We start from the raw sequence: 24374 nt of genomic DNA, 5'->3' as shown, positions 1-24374 counted from the left end.
AAGAGATCCCAGTCCAACCCCTTCCCATGGAGGAAAATCACACCAAAGCATTCCCAACAGATGGGCATCCATCCTCTGTTTAAAACCCTCCAGAGAAGGAAGGACTACACTGACAGCATTTTCTTCTTGGAGAGGCTTGGCTTCATTAGCACTTAGAACCCCAGAGTTGGAGAGAGACCCCAATTGCCCCCCAGCCCAGTTCCCTGCCATGCAAGAACACACAAAAGATAGTCACTCATCCTCTGCCTTTTTTTAGCCTCCACACTTCTAACCAGATTGGGGAGATCTGGTTTCATTACCCAGACCTCTTAGGTTGGGGTCTTCTCTGTCTGCCTTCCCCTCCCTTCTTTCTGCCTTTTTATTTATTCTTCCAACAGTTTCCAGTCCTCCCAGCCTTGGAGGGAGAGGAGGTGCCCTGGCTTGCCATCCCCCACAGTCCTCGCCCTTGCCTGCCTTCCTTATTTTTAAAAACTGGGGAGGGCGGAGGAAGGCAAGCATCTTTGCTCCTCCTCCCAGCCTTTAGCTTGGACCTCCCTTCCTAATTGCTGCTAAGACTTTAAGTCCTGCCATACTTCTTACAACTATACTGTATACCAGGCCTGGGCAAAGTTTGTCCCTCCAGGTGTTTTGGATTTTAACTCTCACAATTCCTAACAGCCGGCTGTTAGGAATTGTGAGAGTTGAAATCCAAAACACCTGGAAGGACAAACTTTGCCCAGGCCTGCTGTGTACATATTGACCTTCATATATATATAATCCAAAATATAAATAATAGAATCACAGATTTGAAAAGGACCGTGGCAGTCATATAGTCCAATCCCAAATAAACCTAAAAATAAAAAAATGCAAAATAAAACAAAACTTCCAATAAGATGGAAAATAATATTTACTTTTTATGATTTTGCTTTATATTTGAAAGCAATTCTACTGTTGTCAAAGGCTTTCATGGGCGGAATCACTGGGTTGCTATGAGTTTTCTAGGCTGTATGGCCATGTTCCGGAAGCATTCTCTCCTGATGTTTCGCCTGCATCTATGGCAAGCAGCCTCAGAGGTTGTGAGGTCTGTTGAAAACTAGTCAAGTGGGGTTTATATATCTGTGGAAAGTCCAGGGTGGGAGAAATAACTCTTGTCTGTTTGAGGCAAGTGTTGATATTGCAATTAGCCGCCTTGATTAGTATTGAATAGCTTTGCAGCTCAAAGATTGGCTGCTTGTTGCCTGGGAGAATCCTTTTTTTGGGAGATGTTAGCTGGCCTGCTTGTTTCTTTTCTGGAATTCCCCTGTCTTCTGAGTGTTGTTCTTTATTTACTGTCCTGATTTTAGAGGGGTTTTTTTAAATACTGGCAGCCAGATATTGTTCATTTTCATGGTTTCTTCCTTTTTGTTGAAAATGCTTGTGGATTTCAATGGCTTCTCTTGCCTAGTTTTCAACAAATCTCACAAACACTGAGGATGCCTGCCATAGATGCAGGTGAAATTTTAGAAGAGAATGCTTCTGGAACATGGCCACACAGTCCAGAAAACTCAAAGCAACACAATTCTTCTAATTTTTCTATATAGGAGACTTTTTTTTGAGCATATGGTTCCTAGTAAATCCAGGAATGGGAAAAAGTGGTGCTGTGTACCATTAATGCCCTTAGCATGGATTTATTTTGGTTAATCCATGAATTGGGGAAGTGGGAGAAGACCCTGAAAAATCTAGGGAATGCTGCCCCTCAACAAATGTTGTGAAAGGCCATATATTATTTGAATACTTGTAGATCTGTGATGCATATAATACTCACATAAGTTCTGATACAAACATTGGTGTAAGTTATCTTAAACAATCCTTCTTACATTAGGTCAGTTTATTTCCTGAAGTAAGTGAGCCTATATCTGATGGTCTTTATGTTGCATCTTCAAGCCATTTGTGAGATGGCTTTTGTCAAGAGTCAGATGCCAATTAGCGAACAAAAATAGAGTTTATTCAGCAGATAAGCCAAAAGGTAAAGTTAACACAGAAAAAACCTTGAAACACTTCACTATCAGTGCTTCAAGAGCAATTCAAACAAAAATATAATTCAGCAACACAAGCAGGTAAAAACAAAGCTAAACAAACTTAGTGCAAACTGCACTTTCTGAGTCCAAGCCCTGCCAGCCGGCTCTGTAGTTTTCAAAGGAACAGTTCCCAAAAGAAAACACCAAATTGGTCAGGAAACAAACAAACAAACTAAGAATGCAGTAGACTGCTTCCACAATGTGGATAAAGCCGAAGGCTCCAAAAGGATGGTGAAAAGACGTCGTCCGGGATTCCAAGGTCAGGTCAGGAGATAACAGCAGTGTCCAAAGAGCAAGCCAGAAGTCAAAAGCCGATAGTAGTCATCAATCACAGGGCGAAGGCAGTAGCAAGGTCAAATTCCGATCCAAGGTCTGAAGAGGGTGCAGTCATCCAAAACAGGTCCACGATAAGACACAGCGAGAGCCAAGCTAGGTGATAACAGCAGATTCAAATCATAGTCCAAGTCCAGTCTTCATGGAAACACAGAGATCCCAATGGCGCCTCAGCAACACCTTGCCACACGCAAAGTGCAGTGGCCAAACATTCCCATTTTATTCCCCTTCCTCCTGGGTGACCAAACACTCACACCCAAACACCAGGTGTCCCAAATCTACTCAGAGTCTGAGCTCCACACAGCTAGAGCTCGTGGATCTGGAGTACCTAGCAATTCGTCGGAGTCCCAATCATCCTGCCCACACTTAGCCCCATGAACACTTAAAGAACCATCCTCCCTTCTCCAAGCATCCCAATTGGGATCAGCTCCTGCAGAAACCCCAGGTTCAGAAGTATCCATAGACCCCAAATCCCCAGACATCTCCGGTGGCTGTGCCCATTCAGTGCCCGCTTCCCCAGCCACCACCTGTTCCTCAGCATCCATCTCCCCATCTGAATCTTCCTCAGAAGATCCCCCATATAGCTCTCTAAGTCGCTTCCTGCGCAACTCCTCCAGTGAACCCTCATCACGAGGGTTTTTTCTTCCTCTTCGAATTCCATCCCCATCAACCATAATCCCCGAAGGCGCAGTCACAACAGCTTTTCTTAGATAAGAAATTCTTAGAGGTGGTTTTCCCAGTTCCTCCCTCTGAAATATAGTCTATAGCAGGTAAATACCTGGATCTCTCCCATCCAGGTATTTACCAGTGGTGACACTATTTGGCTTCCAAAATCAATCTGGTACCTTTAAGGTATTCTTAGGATCATCATAAGTCAGAGTCATCTTGGCTGCAGTTCAGAACAACAAGCCACTCTATTTTTCACTCTGGCAACCCTAGTGGATAAACTGAGGCTGTCTTCCCCTCCCACGCATGGGAATCCTATTGTTTGCATTCTTCCTTCCTTCTTTTCCTCCCCTTCTAATTCCAGGCATACTTGACTCCCTTGAGTCCCCCATACAGTGGGAGTAGGGAAACTCCAGGGAAGTACAATTTCATTGATTTTCTAATTAGAATATTGAGCTCTGCCTCTGTACCCAAAGATCTCAAGGCAAAGCGCACCACAGTCAGTTTAGATCAACAAGTTGGGGCTCCATTTTTTTCTGTATGGCACTTCAATCAAAATGTTCTATATTTTGTGCTAGTGTCATGTCCCGTAGTTGATGGTGGTTGGTGTCATACCTAGGAGTTGGTGATGGGTAAAACAGGATAATGACCAGCAGGGTGGTGATGTTGCAAAAGGTAAGGAAGGGGTTAATCTCAGTCCCAGGTTCTAAAGATCAGAGTAATCTGTGAAAACTCACAGGCATTGCAATTCAGGGAGGATGCTTTAGAGGTAGGACACATCTGTGATTAACTTCACAAAAAGAGCTAGCCTATAGATTGCTCTTTGGAGAGAAAAGTATCTGCCATACTTGGCTGTGGATGGTGGTGGTCTCTCTCTCTCTCTCTCCCCCCCCCCCCCCCCCCCTTTGTGTGGATTGTGGTATCCTGACCTGTCTCATGAAGTCTTGGAACCTTGTACTTTGAAGAGCTTTGAACTACAAGAATCCTGTTACTGCTGTATCTTGTGTAGAACCTTGATGTACTTTGATTCTCTGGACTGACTCTTGACTATGTATTTTGGATCACCCTTGAACTCAGGACTTTCTGGCTTGACCTTTGGAATGATGACTACGTTTTGTTCTCTTGAATCTTGGACATCAATCAGTGAACTCTTGGACTCAACCTTTCTCCTGAATTGGTGTTTGTAGTACGCTCCTTGTTATAAGTCTTTGCTTTGTATCTGTGGCTGTGTGCTATCTTTATGTTTTGAACTTGGACTTTGAAAACAGCCAAATGAGTAAGTGCTGCTTTAAGTGAAATAGTATTTGGAGACAAGCTGGGTGTTGTTTTTGGTTCATCTCTGCCTACATGTGTGCAGAGCTCTGGATCCTGACAGCTAGCTGTGAAATAGTCTTCAAAGACAGTCCCACAAAGAGTGCAGTTGTCCAATTAGGAAGTTGCTATTGTATAGTTGACTGTGGTTCTGCTATCCCTGAGCTTTCTTTTTTCCTCCTCTCTCCTAACCCATGGCATGATGATGGCGAGCATGTTGGAAATAGCAACCTTCTACACGCCTCCTATACTAGTTATTTGCTATATATATAATTGAGATTGCTTACTATAGTTTATGTATATATTGGTATGCAGTTTTCCCTTAACTCTATGTTGTTAGAAGTTGTGGGAGGGACTACAGACCATGTGACCCAGATCTGAGAATGTTCAAAGTGAGACTCTATTTTAGAATCTATCTGAATCAAGTCAGTTGGAAGTCAGTTGATGTCAGTTAGAGTATGGGTTTGTTTGCATCAGAAGTAGTATGACGTTAGTTGAGTATAGTACAGTATGCTGTAGTGAGTAGTCAGTTTATAGTAAGTCAATGTTCAGTACTGTATTAGACTGAAGAGAGTGTTAGTTAACATGAAACCAGTAGGCAATATATTTTATGGGAGAGTAGATGTTCTTTTTGGGCAACTGAAATAACACCTCTGAAGATCTATATATTTTATGTATTGGCATATCTTTGTTCCTAACAGTTCAAAGAGAAAACCAGGGATATCGGTCTAACAGCTGAGAAACCTGAATTGCCTCGCATGAATACGAGTAGATATTTACCACTAAGGAGAAGATTGACTCAAGCAACTTTTTAACTCTTCACAGGAAGGTCATGCCTTTCCAAAAGGTTACAGTCTCTAACAAGATCATACTTTCCAAAAGGTTATAATTATTTCAAATAGTGTCGATGCCAATTAATCGCCAAAAGGGTCATGCTTCCAAAAGCCTGTGGAGATTCCTGGTTTTCCAAAAGAGAATGGGTCCTGCCATGTTTATTCTTCATTCATTGTCTCCACTTGCTTGAATTAGCTATGCACATGTGCACTGAATGGTGGGTGGTGTTATGCTTTAACCATGCTGGTCTTTGCTTGCATTTAGAGGGCTGCTGGAGAATCTCTCGTTACCTAAGAATTTTTTTTAATCCATGCCTGTTGGATTTATGGCTGCAGCTTCAAAAGGGAGTTAATAACTGGTGATCAGCTCCAAGGTAGAACAACTCCAAGGTTATTCTGCTGCCATTCTGAGAAGGACTACAGGAGAAAATGAGACCTTTAGATTTGTAGTTTGTGGGAGTGTAACCAGGATGGGAGGGAAGTGACCCACACATAAAATGCTATAGAAATAGTTTTGGTTTCTCCTGAGAATTTTCATGCCACTTGCCCGAGATTGTGGTTTATACACATAGGTGTTTTGTTTTTGACTGAATGGCCTTCTTTTTTCTCTTTTGTTCAGCTACCTGGTTCCAAAGGAGACACTGCACTGAGCACCAAACAACAAGAGACGATTGTCCACACATTTAGGCTCTAGACAACGACCACAGTCTGCCTCCTGTCGTAGAAGTAGACTCCAAAATGGCTGCTGAGCCAGGTGGGCCACTCACTTGGGTTCTCACGTTCCCTTCGCCAGTGGAACCCGGGGCCCAGTTGAGTGTTGGAATGGAGGAGAATTCATCTCCTGTCAGTGGCATTCAGGAAATCGTAAAGCGCTCACGGTCTCGGAAAGATCGGAAGGGTCTCAGTAAAACTGGTGTGGCACCCCAGTGTTGGGAGGTTCGCCAACAAATGCTTCTGCCCACACCAGAGAATGAGGAGACTGGCAATAAAACATCTGGAGAGATCCTGGAGGATGATATTGAGACTTGTGTGGTCTCTTTTGAAGATAGAGGCTCCAAAGAAGAAAGAGGGACTAAAACAGAGGTGATTGTTGGGCCCAATTGTGTAATTACTATTGAAGAAGAAGAGGTTGGCCTTGGAGAACGGGATTCACGAAAACCCGACTCTGTGTCAAAAGATGACATTGAAGCCTGTGTGGTATGTCCTCAAGAAGTCAGTGGCACCAAGAAAAAAGAAATTCCATCTATGGTCATAGATGGAGGTAGCATTGAGGACTTTGTGGAGTCCCTTGAGGACACTGGCCTCCCAAGAATAGACAAGGCCACTCAGACTGATGTTATGGAAGAAGCCATCTCTAAGGTCTGTAAGGTTTCCAACCAGAAAGCAATTCACTTAAAAGAAGAGTTGAAAGGACTTGAGAAGAATAACCAGATTGGTGTGTCTTCTCCAGAAAAGTCAACAGACTTTAAGGGAGAAGAAAAAGAGACACAAGGGTCTTGTAAGTATCCGGAAGTTGGAGATAAAGGAGGTGATGAGAAAACTGAGCCGGCCATCTTTGAAGAAGGTGGAATTGTCATGGAGACGGCGCGCCAGGGCTTCCGGTGGTTCCGCTACCCAGAAGCCGAGGGTCCACGAAACACTTACGAGCAATTGCGGGCACTTTGCCACCTTTGGTTGAAGCCAGAGAGCCGTACCAAGGAACAGATTTTGGAGCTGCTGGTTCTGGAGCAATTTTTGGCCATTTTGCCTCAAGAGATACAGACTTGGGTCTGGCAGCAGCATCCGGAGACTTGTGCTCAAGCCGTTGACCTGGTAGAAAACTTCATGACAGGTCTTTCTCTGCTTAAGAGACATGGGGAAAAGGTAAGACACTCCGAGCCTAGCCACAAGGCACATTTAAGGTCCTGGCATGGCATCTTGGGATACCAGGGTTTCAGAGGTTGTGGAGTTAAGCAGCCAGGTGCTGGGCGTTCAACATTCGTAGGGCCAGGTGGCAGGCCCTGGCAGGGCCTACAGTTGAGCATGCGGCATCCTCGGATGTAGGCCCTGGCACTTTGCTGCCCATGGGCCGAAAATCTTTGGTTTTTCGGACCTTGGAGGGCAAAGCTCATTTGGATAGGTGCCTGTTTTTGGAAGGGGAGGATGAAAATGGAAATTGGGCCCTATGAATGGGACAAACAGATACGGATAGTGATTCCATGCAAATGCATGAGACTAGTAGATACTGTTTTCCAAAGGAAGCACCGTATGGGTTATATGTCTTTGCAAAATTGCATTGTTTCAGGCACTGGTGACTTTTGAAGAGGTGGCTATGTCTTTCACTGAGGAAGAGTGGAGACTCCTCAGCAAAGCCCAGAGGAAGACCTACCAGGAGGTCATGCTTGAGAATTACGAGAATGTCAAGTCACTAGGTGAGAAATGTCATGGGGTTTTCCCTAAAGACTTCAGTGGGGTTGGCCTTGAAGACTGGCTAGTGATTTTAGATGTGCAGAAAGTTAGTTTATGACTCCACAGAAGGCTTGGACCTTAATGAGGTAAACCGAATGCAAAAAGGCTAAGCTGGTTGACCCACATCTGGGGCTTACCAGAGTTTAGAGAAGTTGTTTTTTGGCTTTCAAATCTCAGCTGTGATCCATTGTGTTGTAGTGGCTTGAGCATTGGACTAGAATGCTGAAAAACCAGAGTTCAAATATATGCTTGGTCTTGTGTAATCATTTTGTCATGGAGGCCATGAAGGTCCCATTCAGGAGAAAAGCAGAATATAAATCTAATTTTCAAAAATTAAAAATCCTTCACAAAATATTTATTATACCTGAATATCGAGTGACTACGAGTAAGTCCTATTCTCTCAGCCTTAGAAGAAGACATGGGCAGAGCCTGTTCACACACATAGATTATACATATATTCAGATACAGACATTCCAAAATTCCAAATCTTTCTGGCCCTAAGTGTGTCTTATAAGGTATATTCAACCTATAACAAATGGAACCCAAAGAGAAGCACAACATGCTCTTCTGAAATAACTTTTTTTAAACACTTTGGGGTGTTCTACAATTATATTTCAAAGTTTTGAGTTGATCATTATTTAATTTATTTGGGGCTATAATTAATTCTGATGGTTGAAAACTTGAGCAAAGAAGTTTGGTTTTTTTTATGTCTATGTCCTTCTGTTAAATGTTCTTTATTTGTTTCTCCCCTTTATGGCCAGGTTTTCCAGTTCTCAAGCCAGACCTGATTGTCAAAATGGAGAGCGGCAGGGATCAGGACCTGTATTTACAAGAACCCAAGAATTTTCCAGAAGGGACACCCTTGGGAGTCATAGGTGAGGGAAAAGTTATCCTGTGATCTCATTAGTTTTCTTTTGGTACTGAGACATTCCAGATGACATAAGTGTCCTCAGAGGAACAGTCTTCAACCACACATCACTACCAGTTTTCTCTTGCAATGTCCAGTAGCCAAAGTGAGAAGCAAATTCAAGCATGTTTTAGGAGGTGGCACAAGGGTGGATTGTGGCACTACTCAGAAAGCTGTTAGTGGCCCACTTAGTGCCTGATGGTTGTTGGCATCCCTGCAAAGTGGGGCCTTGGCTTAATGTAGCAAGAGGTGTCTGATATTCTTAAGTAATAGTGCAAGGCATGGCAAGGTTAGGAGAGAAATATAGCTTTGTTTGTAGGTATGGTGGTAATGCCTGTTTGAAATTGCTCCTCCAATTGAACAAACAACAGGCATAGATAGAAAGCAATTGGAACAGCATGCCAGCCCTGTTACACTGCTTCTTTTCTAGATTTTAAAAACTGTAAAAAAAACAACTGAAACAGTCTGTAAATAAATATGTAAAGTTTCTTTTTTAAAAGTTACGTGAAAGTACTGAAGACCTCAATATGGTTGAGGGAGTGCTAAAGATTGCACTTGACCATTTTGTTAATGTAAAGAACAGGGTGCCTTTGAGCATGTGTTGAGTCCAAGTATTTGTTTTCAGTACCAGAATTACACTTGTGGCCCTTCCATACACACAAACAGTGGCTGGGTCCCCACACCCCAAAATTTTCTTCATTTGAATGGCCAAAACAAACAGGAGAGAGAATAGTCAATGAGGCAGCAAGTGATTAACAGCAAAGGATGCAACTCCATCTACCAATGTCCTCTAGTTTCTCCTTGAAGCAAGTGGTTGAATTTGGCCTTTAAGCAATGAATTCTGCTTTGACTCTACCAGCATGGGCATCTCTGTCAGAAATATTAAAAATTAACTCGGTATTTTTAATTACAAAAATGTGAGTCAAGTACTGAAAGGGTTAAATGGATGCATTGACTCATCAAAAGCTGCAGTTCAATATAAGCAGGTGTGCCTGTAGCTTAGTCAGCTTCAGTCTGAGAGAGGCCTCAGTGGGAGAAGGGCCTCAGTGTCAGAGAAGCCTCAGTGAGACAAGGCCTCAGTATGAGAAGGCCTGGTGTGAGAGAAGCCCCAGGTTGAAGGCCTCATGTGTAAAACTACTATGTGAAGCTCCTATGTAAGTTCGGTGTGAGAGGAGGCTCTGTGAGAGCGAAGCTGTTTATCTGCATGAGAAAGAAGCCCAGCATGGAAGCAAAGAAGGAAGTATAAAGAACTTTATTTGTGTTATGGAAACCTTGTTTTTGTAAATAGTGCAACCATACTATTCTATGACAAAGAAACACCTCTTAAAGAAGATAAAACATTGGTCTGTGTATTTTTGTTATTTTTATCACTTTTGGCTACTGGTGTTGCATCACACTGCTGCTAATAAGTTACTCTGCTGTACATTTATGGGGAGGGTCTTTTATTAATAAGCTCGCTCACCCAACAATCTCAATCCCTGTGACTGTGGAGCCCTTCCAGTGGAGCAAGACCGAGTCCCAAGATCTATGTAGTAAAGAAGCTAACAGGGCAGTGACACGCACAAGCGTGATCCATCTCCTGTTATTCAAGTTATGCGCAGAATATCAAGTCACTTAACACTGAAGCACAACATTCACCCCATAATCTTGCCCACCTTTCTTTCTCTTCCTCTTTCCCAGGAGATGCTGTGCTCTCGAGTGAGTCCAAATGTGAGGAGGTGGCAACCTGGAAGGAAGAGGAATCTACTGACAGATTGGCCTCTATAGTGGGACCCCCAAGCCCGCTCAAAGGCTGGGAGGCCACGGTCCAAAGTAGCCCTCCCAGCAAGCAGGAGACCAAAACCCGCTGGCTTCGAGCTGGGCCACGCTTTGCCTGTCCTGACTGTGACAAGACCTTCCCCTGGCAATCAGCCTTGACTCGGCATCAGCTCTCACACTCCGGGGAGAAACCTTACCCCTGCCCAGAATGCCCCAAGAGGTTTGATCGGCACTCCAGTTTGGTCCGGCATCAGCAAGTCCATACTGGGGAGGCCTCTCGCAAGTGCCTGGAATGTGGGAAGATATTCTGCGACCGCTACAAACTGGCCCGCCACCAGAAGATCCACGCCAAGAAGCAGCCTTACCGTTGCGAGATCTGTGGCCGTGGCTTCTGCCTCAGCTCCAGCCTGCAGCAGCACCGGAGGGTGCATTCGGGTGAGCGCCCCCATGAGTGCCCCGAATGCGGACGGTTCTTCAGTCGCCGCTCCAACCTCAACCAGCACCTCCGGGTTCACCAACATCAAAAAGAGAGAAGGCAGGACACAGGGCTCCATTCGGGTGACTCTGAGTTTGGGCCAGGCTCTGATCTGTGTGAAGAAGAGTGGGAATACGAGTGGATTGCAGACACTCAGGAAGGGGAACTGGTGCCTGAGTTCCCCATGGAAAGTGGCAAGGAAGAGATGGCTGAGCCACCTTTGGAAAATGGCAAGCCAATTTCAGAGCACCATGCCCTGAATCAGGAAGACAAGGAGATCCTGGAGCTCTGTGTTGGGGATTATGAGCACAGGTGGACTAAGGAAATCCATGAGCATGGTGATATCATGGCACTCCATGCTCGGAACCATGAACACCAAGACAATCTGGATCTCAGTGCTGGGAATCCTGAGAATGAAGAGATAGTGGAGTTTCATATTGGGGATGGTGATGAACAGGGCTGGAATGAGAAGTTGGACGCTAAGGATGATAGCTGCTTCTTGGTTAGCGACAGAGGACTGCTCCACTCCGACAGTCAGGAGAGTTGCCCCAGTCCAAGTCCCTCATCTGATCAAACACTTGTGCCAGGAACTGAGATCCCACAGAGCTCAGATTGCCAACGAACATTTCCCCACATCTCCAGCCTCAACCAACTCCAGCTAATCCATGCGACTGAGCGCCTCTATTCGTGCAAGGAGTGCTCCTGCTCTTTCCCCCAGTCAAGCCTGCTCTTTCAGCACCAGCTCACCCATGCCCCTGGAAGGCGCCACCCGTGCCCTGACTGCCCCCAAAGTTTCACCCAACGCTCCAAATTACTGCACCATCAGCGCATCCACACAAGGGAGCGGTCTTTCCAATGCATTGACTGTGGAAAAAGCTTCAGGGACAGTTCAGTTCTCCTCCGACACCAGCGCATGTACCACAATCCCCTGTCTTCGGGATATGCGCCTGTGGCAGAACAGAGTTCTTTCCTCCACTGATCCTGTGGTGCTCATCTTGTGAATATTGTGTTGGGCAATAATTAAATTCAAAAGTTACCTACTGGGAACACTGAGTGGAATACTTGATATGGATTAACCACATTTCTGTCTGCTGGTTTAACAGTTCATTTAAACTGTTTGGTGACCCTGCAGTTGTTTCTTTTTATTGCTGTTTTGGAATAGTTTGGAGTCATTCTGAGAAAGGACCAAAGTTATGTTTGAAAAATGGCAGGGGTTCATGTCAGAGTGAGGAAAAGTAGCCAAGTTGGAAATCCTAAATGCTTCTGACTGGCTAGGATCTGCAGTGTTACTGTTATCTGTGCTGAACAGTTGTTAGCGCTGATTTTGTGTTACCCAACCTGGGCTTTATCTACTGTGAATCCTCCCTTCCTTACTTCACTTGAGTGGGGAAGGTGGCGGTGCCCTTGGAAATAAGGGCAACTCAAGAAAGTGTGTTGCCGGAAGCAGAGAAGCCAATGGCACATTATAAGCTAGTAACGTGACTATGGTATAAGCCACAACATCTCATTGTAAATACCACTCCATTTGTCAGAAAAATACTTTCCTCGCTCTGGCTAATGATAGGTCTGTCCCTGCTTGGGAGACTCAGCCTCATGAGAGGAATTAATGGTGGTTGTGGGTTGGTTGTACATAAGGAGAAATAAAATCTATTTTTTGTTGTTTCCATGGCTTTCCTGGTGAAATCAGTCAAGTCAATTTTGCTCTCCATAATACTCAGTACAGTTATTTTCACGTGGCCAAAGCACATCACATCATAAAAGGTAAAGGTTTCCCCTGATGTTAAGGGCAGTCGTGACCGACTCTGGGGGTTGGTGCTCATCTCCATTTCTAAGCCGAAGAGCCGGCGTTGTCCAGAGACACCTCCAAGGTCATGTGGCTGGCATGACTGCATGGAGCGCCGTTATCTTCCTTCCGGAGCAGTACCTATCTATCTACTCACATTTGCATGTTTTCAAACTGCTAGGTTGGCAGGAGCTGGGGCTAACAGCGGGCGCTCATTCCGCTCCCAGGATTTGAACCTGGGACCTTTTGGTCCGCAGGTTCAGCAGCTCAGCGCTTTAACACACTGTGCCACCAGGGGGCCCTTTTATGCTATATTTTATATTACTATATCGTTGCTGGGGAGTGGGGCTTTTTAAAAAGATGAGTTCAATTATTCTCCGGGCTATGGATTTGCAGTCTGTTTTTAGAGAGAAAAAGTAGGATTTGTTATTATTATTGATGGTACTATATTTCTGCAAGAGATGTAGCTCTTAAAGGTACAGGAGTGGAGCCAGGAAAAAGAACAAGCCTGAAACTCCCACTCTTGCTAAGGTAAAGGCCATATGTGCATAAAGGGTGGCTGGCTGGTGTGTTCTTACTTCCCCGCCCCTGGTGAGTGATACATCCTAGATCAATTGGGTGTTTGGAGCAAAGTCCAGCTCCCTAGTTTGGTTAAAGTCAGACAACGCCTGGGTCAAGAGCAATGCCACAGGAAAGTGCTGTTTTTGACAACTGGGTTTTCTGATTCTGGCTTTGTGAGCAGGTAATTGGAGAAAAGGGTAAAGAGATTGAACTGCTGATATTGACCAGCCAAAGTTCTCGAAGACCTTCGAGCGGGCCCCTATGGCTTCAGGTACACTGTTTGAAGATCTGGTTCCAGATTTCTCCTGCCCAATTTGCCTGCAATGGTTCTTGGAGCCAGTTGCCCTCCCTTGTGGGCACCTCTACTGCCAGGCCTGCATTGAGACTGCTTGGGGAGCCCATAGCAGCAAACACGTCTGCCCCCAATGTCGGGAGGAGTTTCTGGAGAAGAGATACACCCCTTGCAAGCTCTTGGAGACTTTGATCCACCGAATCAGGAGAATGAATCCCAAGGAGACTGAGGAAGGCCGACGCAGCAGTGCTAATGGCAGGGAATGTGCACTGGAGCAGAATCATGCCAGGCTCCCTGTCCACGAGGCAACCGAGTGGTGTAAGGTGAGACTGGGTCCAAACTTTAAAAGGGGAGAAGTGAAAAACTTTTAGGTGCCATGGCTTGATTCTATGGAATTCGGGAATTTATAGCTTGGTGAGGCACCAACACACTTTGACAGAAAAGGCTAAATACCTGATGGGAATACTCAGACTGCAGCCCTCCAGCTGTTTGGGCCTCCAACTCTCAGAATTCCTGACCATTGAACAAGCTGGATATGTATTTGAGGATGACTGTATGTAAAACTTTTGAGTGCCTAGCATTGGGCCAAGGCAGTCAAGGTGATATCAAACTGCATCCTCTCTACAGTGCAGATGTAACTAATGAAACCATGGTTACATTGAACTATCATAATTCCCACTTGCATTCCTGAACAGGGGGAGCTGGGTTTGGCAGTGTCTCAGATGGAATCTAACTTGGCCAAACTTCTTGTACTTAAGAGAGAGGAAGAAGAAAAGCTCCAAAACCATCAGGTAAAAGAAAAGTATGATTCTTAAAAACTAGAGAGTTGGTGTTTGATTTTTTAAGCTACAGAGGAAGGAAATGCTTAAAACAATACACCCTGCTTTATCCATGGTTTCGATACCTATGCTGTCACATACCCATGCTCCAAAACTCATTTTGTTTCTCTTGGAAATGTCTGAGCCTCTCAGAATCTTCCAATACAGTCTTATGGAATGCTTCAGGCCCAAATATAGTGTAATCAAAATATGGGGTTTGCTATTACCCTTGGTTTTAGGTATCCACAGAGGGAATGTATCCCTGGAGGATATGGGGGTTGTACCGTACTGTACATAAACACATGCCTGTTTTCCAGGCAGTTATGCTGAGCCTGGATGACCACATCTCCACTGAATTCAGGCAGCTCCACCACTTCCTCAATGTCCAGGAGAAAGTGTGCAAGTCAAGGTTGGCAGAGGAAGGAGGTGCCCTGCTCCAAGAGACAAAGGAGAGGCTGAGGCTGTTGCGGGAGGCTTGCCGCAGTTGTCAGGAGCTGCTGTTGGAAGCCCAGGATCATCTGGAACTACAAGACTCTTCAGATTTCCTAACAGTAAGAGGAAAATTTGGAAGCCACCATGATGCAGTGGTTTGAGTGTTGGATCATGACTCTGTTGACTAGGGTTTGAATCCCTATTTGGGTAACAAGACCCACTGAATGACTGTGGGCAAGTCACAGACTCAGAGGAAGGGAAAGGCAAATCTCCTGTGGATAAATCTTAACAAGAAAAGTCTATGATAGGTTAACCTTAGGTCTCTGATAAGTTGGAAATCATTACAAGACCACATAACAATGGCAAAGGGGAAAGTGGTATCCATAGAAAGAGAGAGATTGTGTTACAGCTGAAATGACACCCAAGGTTTGGCCCAATTGTGTTGCTTCTGTTTTATGGACAGAAAGTCCCAAGTTATGTCCCTCAAGATCTCCAAGAAGGGGTTGATAAAGCCCTATCGTACATGAACTCTTCGCATGGTGCTGTCTTGCAAATTCTCATATTCACCATTGGCCACTGGCTGCTGAAATTTGTCATCTAGCAAAATCTGGAGGGCTATATGATTTCCACACCTGTACTTTCTAGTTATACCATAGTTATTAAATTTCATCGAAATGGAGAGAATATGTGTTAACATTATGTGACATTAACAGCATTTTGGTCCATGGCTGAATGATAAAAGACTTGCATAGAGGACATATGTTATACTATTAAATATATAAGATATTAATGGCAGGGCTTTTGGAGTTAAATATTATTTAAGAGAATCACAAATATTCCGGCTGTTAATTTTGCATCCTCATTTATTTTCCTCTCTTAACAGGGCATACACTCTCTCCTAAACAGGTGAGTGTAATGAAAAAAAACATTTTCTTAGAATAAACACTTGTTTTGATATTTATAAACTCATATTTCCATATGTCTGTGGCTAAGGGTGAAGCAGCAGCAAACCACTCCAGCGTTTCCTGTTGTGTCACCGACATTAAAGGTCCTTGGATCATCCAAAGGACCTTTGCAATATGTTGCCTGGAAGGAAATGAAATCTGCTCTCAATATAGGTAAGGCAATAATCTGGAAGAACCACCAAGGGATCCTTCTTACTTTTCTGAATGCCACATGTGGAAAATAAAGAACTAGACTAATTGGCAGGTATTTCCCTTCTGCTGCCTATGGAATATGTATATGGTAAAGGTAAAGATTTCCTCTTGACATCAAGTCTAGTCATGTCCGACTCTAGGGATTGGTGCACCTCTCCATTTCTAAGCTGAAGAGCCGGTGTTATTTGTAGAGTCCTCCAAGGTCATGTTGCCGGCATGAGTGCATGGAGCGCCATTACCTTCCCACTGGAGTGGTACCTATTGATCTACTTGCATTTGCATGTTTTTAAACTGCTAGGTTGGCAGAAGCTGGGGCTAACAGCAGGAGCTCACCTCGCTCCCCAGATTTGAACTGCTGACCTTTCAGTCAGTAAGTTCAGCAGCTCAGCTGTTTAATCTGCTGCGCCATCAGGGGCTCCAAATGGGTGATTTCAACTGCAAAGCATCTAGCACCTTGGGGATTAGAGAAATTTGGTTGATGAGATGTTTGGTTGTGTTAAATTCCATCTGAGAAACAGCCAGTGCTGGGATATGGGCTCAACAAGAGATTTACAATGTATTGTCTTGATTTACAGAATGATTATTTTCTCTTACTTCATTCTGCAGATTTCCCCCTGATAACCTTGGATCCTGAAACAGCTCATCCTTGTCTCGTCCTTTCGGAGGATTGCACCTCTGTCCGCGACGGCCATGTGCGCCGGGATATCCCTGACACTCCTCTGCGGTTCAACTACTGTGTAGCAGTCTTGGGTTGCAGAGGTTTCTGCTCTGGAAAACATTACTGGGAGGTGGAAGTTGGCAACAAGCCCTCTTGGACTTTAGGCCTGGTCAGCATCTCCATCAACCGCAAGGGGAAAATCTCTGCCTCCCCCAGCAATGGATTCTGGGTGATCCGGTTTAGGAATGGGGTAGAGTTAATGGCAAAGGACACTCCACCTCAAAGGCTGTGCTTCAGCTCCTTTCCCAAAAGAGTTGGTGTTTATCTGGACTATGTCGGTGGGCTGGTGTCCTTCTATGATGCCTTTACCATGGGCCATCTCTATTCCTTTGTCACCCCAAGATTTGCCGGGAGGCTGTTCCCCTATTTTTGCCCTGGGCTCTACAATTCAGGGGAGAATGCATCCCCCTTAAAAATATGCCACCCTTCTCTTTTGTAAAGGAGAACATTCCTCACTTCTCCTGTTTTGATCTGATTTTATGTTGGGATCCTTATTCCTTCTAGTAAAATCCCCTGGCCTGCTCACTTATTCCTGGAAATAGATCCTAGCTCGGAGGATCTACATAAAATGACTCACAGATGAATAAAAATGCCATTAAATTATGCAATTATCTTAAAATTACTTGTTGATGTAATTTGTTTATTTATTGTGTCGGAAGAAAATTGAGAATGCAGTTATAATGTATAGAACAGGGGTCCCCAAACTAAGGCCCTCCGAGGTCATTTATCTGGCCCCCGCCCTCAGTTTTATAATATAATATATTGTATATACATATATTGATAATATTATAATGTAATACAATGTAACACTAACAATAGTACCATATAATAATATTAATTATATATTCTATATTACATATAATATTACTAATAATATTACAGTATAGTTCAGTATAGTAATATATAATGCTAATATTGTGCTATGCTAATAATATAATATATTGTATGTACATATAATTTGTAAGCCACTCTGAGTCCCCTTTGGGGTGAGAAGGGTGTGATACAAATGTAGTAAATAAATGCAGTAAATAAATAAATAATAAATAAATACATTTTAGACTTAGGCTCGCCCAAAGTCTGAAATGACTTGAAGGCAAACAACAACAACAACCCTAATTAACTTGACTATCTCATTGGCCAGAAGCAGGAACACACTTCCCATTAAAATCCTGATAAATGTATGTTGGTTAAAATTGTTTTTATTTTTAAATATTGTATTGTTCTTTCATTGTTCTTCTTGTTGTTGTTTTTGCACTACAAATAAGACATGTGCAGTGTGCATCGGAATTTGTTTGTATTTTTTTTCAAATGATAATCCGGCCCCTCAACAGTCTGAAGGATTGTGGACCGGCCCTCGGCTTAAAAAGTTTGAGGACCCCTGGTATAGAAGGACCACAAACAAAGTTAAAAACTTGTCATAATACTAGATTTCCTTTGACAAGAAGCTGGCCATTTGGAGTGCCTCTGGTGTCGTTATAAGAAGGTTTTTGAAGCTGTTTAATCTCATAACTCAAGTTCTTACTTGGATTCTTTTGTAGCATTTTTCTTTACCATAAATTTTATTCTGAATGTTTTAATTTTTCTTCTTTTTCTCTTCATATTTGTATCTTGTTGTATAAGGAAAAACATCTCACGAAGGCTTTACGAGCATCCCAGACAATTCTAATATTGGTTCCTTTATTCAAATGTTCTTCAAAAATTGTTTTAGCCAAGTCTTAGCTTTCACAGACACTTTTTCATTGTGTAGCAATGCTTCATTAAGCTTCCTCTTCTTTACATACATATAGATGTCTCTGTGCTTTCCTTATTTGCCTCTTTGTTGCACTGGAAGACTTTTAATGCTCTAAATAAACTAAATGTAAATTAACTAATCTTTAGGTATTTATTGTGTCAGAAGCGAATTGAGGGTACAGTTATAATGTATTTAAAAACACAAAGTTAAACTTGGCATTATACTAAATGTCCTTTGATCAGAAGCTGGCCACTTGGAGTGCTTCTGGTGTCGCTGTGAGAAGGTCCTCCATTGTGCATGTGGCAGGGCTCTGAATGCATTGTAGTAGTTGGTCTGTGGTTTGCTCTTCTTTAGGTGACTTTAGGTTTGGAGAATCTTAAAAGATTGCCGTCTCTCTTACACCAGCCTACCTGAATATGGTTAGCAGAATGTTGCCTAATATTATATATAATTGGGCATATGTGATGTGTGTGTCTGTGGATTTAATTGCATAATTAAACATTAATTTCTTCATTAGCTTGGGGAAACACCTGGCTTATTGCAAGAGGAATCACAGCTGCCTTCTATGAACACTGCAGAAGAAAAGCCCAGGAGCTCTGACTGCCTCAGAATGCCCTGCGCACTGCACCTAGCTGGATTCTGGCTTCTGTTCCAGAGACACAAATGAAGCCATTTCCATAGGGGAAGCAACTGTACGATGACAACACATACCTAGCAAGGCTCAGATTCAGTTTCTGGCAAATGGCTAGCTAGCAAGAATTTCGCAAACAGGGAAGCTTGACTGAGTTTCATGAGATGGAAAAACTCAATACAAATAGCCAGTGTTAGATTACAGACACCAGTGATAGTTGTTTTGCCTTCTTTTCTCCCTCCTTAGGCTGTAGTATGACAGCTAGAAATCCACAGCCCTTAAAGCAGTGCTTCTCAACCTGAGTCCCCAGGTGTTTTGGCCTACAACTCCCAGAAATCCCAGCCAGGTTACCAGCTGTTAGGAACTGTGGGAACTTATAGTAAATAAAGAACAACACTCTGAAAATGGGAATTCCTGATATGAAACAATCAGGGCCAGCTAACACCTCCTAACAAAGGATTCCCCTAGGCAGGAAGCAGCCAGGCCTTGAAGCTGCAAGTCTTTTTAATACTAATCAAGGTGATTAATTGCAACATTCACACTTGCCTCCAACAGATAAGAGTTCTTTCTCCCATCCTGGACCTTCCACAGATATATAAACTCCACCTGCTTAGTTTTCAATAACTTTCTTGTAACTTGAAGGTTGGGTTGCTGACCTGAAGGCTGCCAGGTTCGAATCCCACCCGGGGAAGAGCGCGGATGAATTCCCTCTATCAGCTCCAGCTCCATGTGAGGACATGAGAGAAGCCTCCCACAAGGATGGTAAAAACATCAAAACATCTGGGCGTCTCCTGGGGAACGTCCTTGCAGAAGGCCAATTTTCTCACTCCAGAAGCGACTCAGGTTGCTCCTGACACGAAAAAACCCCAAAAGTTTCCAATAAATCTCACAACCTCTGGGGATGCCTGACATTGTGTCTGTCTATATATGTTATTTGTCTGTTGGCATTGAATGTTTGCCATATATGTGTTCATTGTAATCCGCCCTGAGTCCCCTTTGGGGTGAGAACGGCGGAATATAAATACTGTAAATAAATAGATAGATAATGGTCGAAACGTCAGGAGAGAATGCTTCTGGAACATGGCCATACAGCCCGGAAAACTCACAGTAAGCCAGCCTACTGGCTGTTAGGAATTGTGGGAGCTGAAGTCCAAAACACCTGGAGGGAGGGCCAAAGTTTGCCCATGCCTGGTTTAAACTTTAGCTTAACCATCTCCAAGAGAGGAACCCAAGTCGAAGCCCCCTCCTGGCAAGGAACCCAGGAGTCTTGGCTCCCCTAAATCCAAGCAGCAAATCTAAACCCCCTCCAGATGGGAACCCGGGACTTCTGGTTCTCCCAGATCCCATTATCTTCCAGCAAGGAACCCAGGAAGGAGTCCTGGCTTTCCAAACTGGCTCCGTTCCTTGTGCGCCCTGGCAAGGCTGTGCGTAAAAGCGCGCAGGGCTGACTGAGCCCCTTCCATGCTTGCCGCCGCTCTCTTCTTCTGCCTCTCCCGATGTGAAACGGTTAAGCACCATAGAGGGAGAGGGAGAAAGAAGAGACCTTTCCCTCCCCACTCCTTTTCCCAGCAGCGGAAGGGGAGCCCGGCCAGGGAGGCACTTCCTCTCCCCCTCCCAGCCAGTCACCCTGAGCCTTGGGGGCTGGAGGCGCAGCCGAGGTGCCCAGGGCGCCTCCAGGAGGGCAGCTCCCTCCCTGGCTCGGTGGGGAGAAAGAGGGCTCCCCGAGGGATGGCTCTCTCCAGATCCCAGGCCCCTCCCTACTGGCAAGGATGCTTGCTTGCAAAGGTGGGTGGAGAACGGGGACAGACCTGGGAAATGGGCGCATTGCTGTTGTTTTGTTGGTACAGATTTCCTTGCAGACAAAAGAGGGTTGTTTAGTGATTGATATTGATTTGCAAACAAAAGGGGTGGTGATAGCTTGGTAGGAGGGACAGATTGTCATGAAGGCGACCTTCTCGTGATCATGATTTTACATTTAAAAAAAAAATCGATTTCCCAGCCTTGTGCTGCCAGACTGCTTGCACGGATTAACGTTGCCTTAACCTGCTTGTTATGGTCTTGAGCCAAAACGAATAGCAAAGCAAGCACAGCCCCCTGTAGGTGAATGCAGTTTGACTCCGCTTTAAATGCCCTGGTTCCATGCTATGGGATCAAGGGAGTTATAGGTTGCTGTGAGTTTTCCGGGCTGTATGGCCACGTTCCAGAAACATTCACTCCTGAAATTTCGCCCATATCTATGGCAGGCATCCTCAGAGGGTGTGAGTTCTGTTGGAAACCAGGCAAGTGGGGTTTATTTATCTTTTGAAAGTCCAGGGTAGGAGAAGGAACTGTTGTCTGTTTGAGCCAAGTGTTAATGTACCAATTGGCCACCCTAATTATCATTTAATAGCCTTGCATCTTCAAGGACTGGCTGCTGCTTACTGCCTAGGGGAATCCTTTGTCAGGAAGTGTTAGCTGGCCCTGATTGTTTTTTGTCTGGAATTCTTCTGTTTTCTGAATGTTGTTCTTTATTTACTGTCCTGATTTTAGAGTTTTTTAAAATATTGGTAGGCAGATGTTGTTCATGTTCATGGTTTCCTCCTTTCTGTTGAAATTGTCCACATGCTTGTCAATTTCAGTGGCTTCTCTGTGTCGTCTGACATGGTGGTCCAGCATTTCTGTGTTCTCAAATACAGTAGAGTCTCGCTTATCCAACATAAACAAGATGGCAGAACGTTGGATAAGCGAAAATGTTGGATGATAAGGAGGGATTAAGGAAAAACCCATTAAACGTCAAATTACGTTATGATTTTACAAATTAAGCACCAAAGGATAATGTTTTATAACAAGTCTGCCACTTGTTTGAGAGCGTGGCTACACTTGTGTTGTTGTTGGGCATGTTGGCCTGCTGCGTGTTACTGCCTAGAAAAACAGTTGCGGATCTGGGTGGGCGGCAGAATGTGTTGGATAATACAGAATGTTGGATAAGTGAAGGTTGGATAAGGGAGACTCTACTGTAATATGCTTTGTCCAGACCCACTAAGGAACATGAAAGGCACTGCAGACTAACTCAACCAGAGAAGTCAGCCATAGCAGAAGACTTGGTTCATCAAGTGCTCTGCTATGGCTGACTTCTCTGGTTGAGTGAGTCTGCAGTGCCTTTCATGTTCCTTGATTCCTGTTCGGGCGATACTGCGTTTAGTGGTCCCTATGTAGACTTGTCCACAGCTTCATGGTATATGATAGACTTCTGCAGAGATAAGAAGATCCCTCTTGTTCTTTGCTGAATGCAGCATTTGTTGGATTTTTTTAGTGGGTCTGCAGATAGTTTGTAGGTTGTGTTCCTTCATTGGCTTCCCTCTGCGGTCAGTAGTTTCCTTGATGTATGGTAAGAACACTTTTCCTCTGGGTCAATCTTTGTCTTTACTCTCATGGCTTGTTCTTGGCCTTGCAGCTCTTCTGATGTTATAGTTTTACAAGGTCTTTAGCCTTCTGTGCCAAAGAATGCAGGTGCCTTATTAAATTACATTTCTGTGATTCCATAGATCGAATGATGAAAGTTAAAGTGGTTTCAAACTGCATTAAATTCTACAGCATAGGTACACCCTGAGTCTACCTGGGCTTACTTTTGGGTAAACAATAAACATATATAAGGATTGTAGTTTAAGAAGTGGGTTTTCACCTTCCTTCTACCAAGGATTATAGTTAATAGATGAAGTGATGCCTTTAATATATACCTATTCGAAATCTGCACCTGAATGTGTTGCAGTATTTGAGGAGGAGTGACTGCATGTGGATGTCATCAGAAGAGGATCCAAAAGTTAATGGGGAGCTAAGTGGGGGAAAAACCCTGTCAAAAACAGGATAACCTTTGGAACGGCTTCAGTGAGAATCACATACCTTCTTAGATCCCTCTCCCATCCTACCCATGTAATCTTTTGTGTCCATTTTCACTTCCCACAAATTTGCATAAGGTTTTCTTTGTGGTTTTATATTTATATAAGAGTAGGAGCCCCCGGTGGTGAAGCGGATTAAACCACTGAGCTGCTGAACTTGCTGACTGAAAGGTCGGTGGTTTGAATCCAGGGAGCGGGGTGAGCTCCCACTGTTAGCTTCTGCCAGCCTAGCAATTCGCAAACATGCAAATGTGAGTAGATCAATAGGTACTGTTTCAGCTGGAAGGTAATGGCGTTCCATGCAGTCATGACGGCTACATGATCTAGGAGGTGTCTACAGACAACGCTGGCTCTTTGGCTTAGAAATGGAAATGACCCCCCCCCCCTCAGAGTCGGACATAATTGATTAGACTTAATGTCAAAAGGAAGCCTTTACCTTAAGAGTGGGAACATAATTCAGTGTGCAATATATTTCTAAGGAGACCTTTTAACATCAAAACAGTGTTCCACTTGGATATTAGCTAGCCTCCAAAGGGTAGATGTTCATTATCCATTTGAAGTCTTTTTGCTCTCTTGACTAACCTCAGGTTTTCTTTCCTTCTGCACCTTTCACCCCTGCAGATTGTGTCAGTGCCACAACATGCCCGGGTTGTAAGGATAGCATCAATTCAGTGTGTGTCTTGCTTCCAGGCATGAAGAAATCAGGGAGGAGGACTTTGTATCTGGACTCGGCTCCCTGGGAGTTAGCAGCTGCTAACACGTCCCAGTTACAAAAGCTCAGTTTAACAGTACAGCCAGCCTTCTACATTTTCTGGGAGTTAAGGGCACAGGATCCTCACAAAAGTGAAAAACCACAAACATACTATTTTTTTTAAGCAAAGAGTGCACCTTTAGGAATATCTAGTTTCTCCAGCATCACTCTATGGCAGTCATGGGCAAACTTCGACCTTCCGGTTGTTTTGGACTTCAACTCCCATAATTCCTAACAGCCTGGCTGTTAAGAATTGTAAGAGTTGAGGTCCAAAACACCTGGACTTCATGCCTGCTTTATGGTCAACTTCTGTTAGATTTTGTGCCAGAGGACTAAGAGATTTTTAGAGATAACATATTAATTACATCCCTGAATAATCAAATCGGCAAAAGTCTAAATTGCAAAGGGAAATCTCATTAGAAATGGGCTTACCAATATTTCTAGATGTATGTGTGTGTGTGTGTATAGGGAGCCCCGGTGGCAAAGTGTGTTAAAGCACTGAGCTGCTGAACTTGCAGACCGAAAGGTCCCAGGTTCAAACCCTGGGAGCGGCGGGAGCGGCCGCTGTTAGCTCCAGCTTCTGCCAACCAAGCAGTTCAAAAACATGCCAATGTGAGTAGATCAATAGGTACCGCTCCGGCGGGAAGGTAACGGCGCTCCATGCAGTCATACCGGCCACATTACCTTGGAGGTGTCTACAGACATAACTGGACTTAACGTCAGAGGAAAACCTTTACCTATAGGGATATAATTTTGTATTCTCTACAAATACTTCAGGCAGGTGAGATCTATCTGACAATAATTGTCTGTCTCCAGTTGTTTACAACTTGTGGCAAACCTATCATGGTGTTTTTGTG

General features: G+C 44.1%; 2 protein-coding genes across 2 annotated transcripts in view; both read left to right on the top strand.

Annotated features, from left to right (window-relative positions):
- Window positions 1-4860: 4860 nt before the first annotated feature.
- The window catches only part of LOC134292382 (uncharacterized), a 30653-nt gene continuing 11139 nt past the window's right edge, over window positions 4861-24374 (top strand). The window contains exons 1-11 of the mRNA XM_062957097.1: window positions 4861-5193; window positions 5799-7042; window positions 7464-7590; window positions 8389-8502; window positions 10215-11743; window positions 13340-13726; window positions 14099-14194; window positions 14539-14772; window positions 15537-15559; window positions 15647-15771; window positions 16417-16806. Coding sequence (XP_062813167.1) covers window positions 5918-7042; window positions 7464-7590; window positions 8389-8502; window positions 10215-11743; window positions 13340-13726; window positions 14099-14194; window positions 14539-14772; window positions 15537-15559; window positions 15647-15771; window positions 16417-16806 — 4150 coding nt within the window. The 5' untranslated portion in view covers window positions 4861-5193; window positions 5799-5917. The remainder of the gene's footprint in view (window positions 5194-5798; window positions 7043-7463; window positions 7591-8388; window positions 8503-10214; window positions 11744-13339; window positions 13727-14098; window positions 14195-14538; window positions 14773-15536; window positions 15560-15646; window positions 15772-16416; window positions 16807-24374) is intronic.
- On the top strand, window positions 11748-18399 carry LOC103279561 (E3 ubiquitin-protein ligase TRIM69). Its single transcript, XM_008115385.3, has 6 exons — window positions 11748-13726; window positions 14099-14194; window positions 14539-14772; window positions 15537-15559; window positions 15647-15771; window positions 16417-18399. Exons 1-6 carry the CDS (start codon window positions 13373-13375, stop codon window positions 16965-16967), a joined length of 1383 nt encoding a protein of 460 aa, XP_008113592.1. The 5' UTR covers window positions 11748-13372; the 3' UTR covers window positions 16968-18399.

This window comes from Anolis carolinensis, chromosome 6 (genome assembly GCF_035594765.1).
Source record: "Anolis carolinensis isolate JA03-04 chromosome 6, rAnoCar3.1.pri, whole genome shotgun sequence".
Lineage (NCBI taxonomy): Eukaryota > Metazoa > Chordata > Lepidosauria > Squamata > Dactyloidae > Anolis > Anolis carolinensis.
This window is presented reverse-complemented; position numbering and strand designations above follow the sequence as displayed.

What these genes read in the sequence shown, in the direction of transcription:
- LOC103279561 (XM_008115385.3), top strand. Translation starts at nt 13,373, where the DNA reads ATGGCTTCAGGTACACTGTTTGAAGATCTGGTTCCAGATTTCTCCTGC. An exon ending in AGGCAACCGAGTGGTGTAAG is followed by an intron (nt 13,727 to 14,098) that starts GTGAGACTGGGT and finishes ATTCCTGAACAG; the next exon opens with GGGGAGCTGGGTTTGGCAGT. An exon ending in GAAATCTGCTCTCAATATAG is followed by an intron (nt 15,772 to 16,416) that starts GTAAGGCAATAA and finishes TTCATTCTGCAG; the next exon opens with ATTTCCCCCTGATAACCTTG.